Here is a 2,397-nt window from a genome sequence, read left to right as displayed (position 1 = left end):
CATGTAGGCAGAGACCAAGCAGAAGCAACTACCACTGGATGGTTCCACCCTGACCGCAGTCACATCCGGTGAACTGAAATTAGATAGCAAAAAGGCATTAATTGTGTTCCTTACTAGGATACAGGCCCTTGGCTTACCATCAGTATGGACATAAAAGAGGTCATAGGATCTGTTTCTCAGTCCCATGATTTTATGCTGCCAGATCCAAGGCTCCTGTATGAGGCAGACATCGATGTCCTCCTCCCGGAGGGTGACTCTTAGGTTGTCTGTGGCTAGTTTGGAATGACGAAGGTTAATTTGTAATACTTTTAACAGACTGTTCAAAAGTGTTACTTACCTTTATGACTGCTCCCCCAGTTCGGAATCTGCGTCCGTCCCAGACAGCCGCAGATCGTCGAGCAACTTCTTGGTGTCATCCCCCAATTTCTCCAGGTCATCGTCCAGGGCGACAGAGGCGGGGAAGACCTTCACTTTGGCCAACCTGAGGCCAAAGCGAAGTTTGAACTGCTGTTTTTCGAGAGCCTCCAGTGACTCGTTGTTAATCAGCAGTAATATGGCTGAGCTATGCTGCTGAGGTTCTTCTACTTTGATGACAGACCAGTCATCCATAGGAACCTCAGGATTCTGAAGCTTGAGACACGGGACAATTTCCGAACTGTCCAGCTCCATTTTCGGCAGCCAGATTCTGGCTCGTGGTCGCCTGGGAATTTCTGAGGCAGGGATGAGCTTCTGCGAAAGCCCCTCCCAGGCGTTGCTAACCGTAGCAAGGCTCTTCTCCAGAAATTCCTTCGAGTACTGATTGGCACATTTTATCACCCTACAGCCCCGACAGATTTCACCCGAGTCGAAGAGAGGTGCTGGCCCTTTTTTATCCATGAGGTGTCTGACGACCATCCCCGATAGCCGTCCCTCAATGGCATCCCAAAGGGGTAACAGCGCTCTTCCACTTTTGGTTTTCGCGTCCACGAGGGCAACTTGGAGATGGTCTCTGGCCACCTCACTATAAGCCGCTCTCGAGGCCGCGCCTGCCGCACTGGTTGAAGGGCCCCCAGCCCCCCTGGGTTGAGGAGTGTTTGCTCCTTTTGGCCACACGTTCACTCACATCCTGTGAGCGGTTACGCTTAGCCGAGCTCCGTGCCGGTTTTGGCTGTTGTTGTGGTTGTTGTTGTGGCTGGACTAATTTTGCTGCAGACGCGGCCTCGTACTCTCTGATCGCGGCCTCGTACTTCACCCGGTCCTCAGCGTCCCGCTCGTGCGCTTTACCGGCTTGTTCATTCTTGGCAATCTTTGCCAGAATGAATTTCGCCCTCAGGTAGCGCGCTTTGAGCAGGGTACCGGACGACTTCTTCTTCTTTTTGGTGACCTTCGCAGTGGTCGCCGGGGCATTGCCAGGGTTCACCTTGGCGGCCTTACCAGAGGCCCCCAAGGAAACCTTTCCAGAGGCCGCCTTGATTTTCTCACCAGAGGTCGTCTTGGTAGCCGCCTGGAGAAGGCTTGGTCGTAGAAGCGGGGTGCTATGTTTTGCACCGCTCGAATGTGGCTCGACGATCGTTTCCTGGCTGGAAGCCAGAAGATCGTCCTCGGAGAGAGTGCCCAGCACACTCTCCGTTAACTCCTTTTCTTCTTCATTTGTTTTTTTATTTTTATTTATAGATTCCATTTGCTAGTTGGTCCCACGAGTAGGCACGGAAGGGGTGGTCCGCCACGGCAGAGCCGGCATGCCGTGGTAAGGCACTTAATACAACCGACCTAGCCTGGGCGTCGGAGGGGACCGTTAGAGACTGGGTATTTAGACACTACCAGCCATGCAGCTCTCGGCACGGGTACCTCGACACCTTAGCTTAAAGTGCTGACAAGGATATACCGCCTTGTCACCGGTCGACAGAGCCTCGTTAGCGGAAACAGGGAGTACCAAGTCCAGGGCATCAGGTCCTGGACAGTGGGTAGAGGTTGCCAATTGGAGAGGAGTGGCTATATTGTTCGCATCACTTTCCCATTTACCCCCCTACACATAATTGGTTATTCCCAATAACATCTTGAAGGGCTAATATGTTGTTCACATGCGACTTATCGAAGTACTCATTACTTAAGGGTGGAATATAAGACACACAAATATAAAGAAAACTATGCGCACCACGTATTCGCACGCATAGCTGGTCTATTATAGTATCAGTCTCATGTAATTGAATGAGTGATGCGTGACGATTACAGCGAACTGCAATCATGACTCCGCCTCCTCTGCTACTTCCAGTTTTGACAGCATCTCTGTCTTTACGAAAAAGAACGTAAATGTTTGGATCGAAAAATTCAGCATCAAAAAAGTTTGAGTTCAGCCAAGTCTCGGTTATAACCACCACATCATACTCACAACATGATCTAAGCAATCGTACTTCATCT

The 2,397-nt window shown here is 50.8% G+C and overlaps 1 protein-coding gene across 1 annotated transcript; it reads right to left on the bottom strand.

The window, feature by feature from the left end:
• Nucleotides 1–339: 339 nt before the first annotated feature.
• Nucleotides 340–876, bottom strand: LOC129250268 (uncharacterized). The gene has a single exon (XM_054889904.1). The coding sequence runs from the start codon at nt 874–876 to the stop codon at nt 340–342; it is 537 nt and encodes a 178-aa protein (XP_054745879.1).
• Nucleotides 877–2,397: the final 1,521 nt, after the last annotated feature.

The sequence above is a fragment of the Anastrepha obliqua genome, chromosome 6, assembly GCF_027943255.1.
Source record: "Anastrepha obliqua isolate idAnaObli1 chromosome 6, idAnaObli1_1.0, whole genome shotgun sequence".
NCBI lineage: Eukaryota > Metazoa > Arthropoda > Insecta > Diptera > Tephritidae > Anastrepha > Anastrepha obliqua.
Note: the sequence above shows the minus strand (reverse complement) of the source record. Positions and strands in the feature narration are given on the sequence as shown.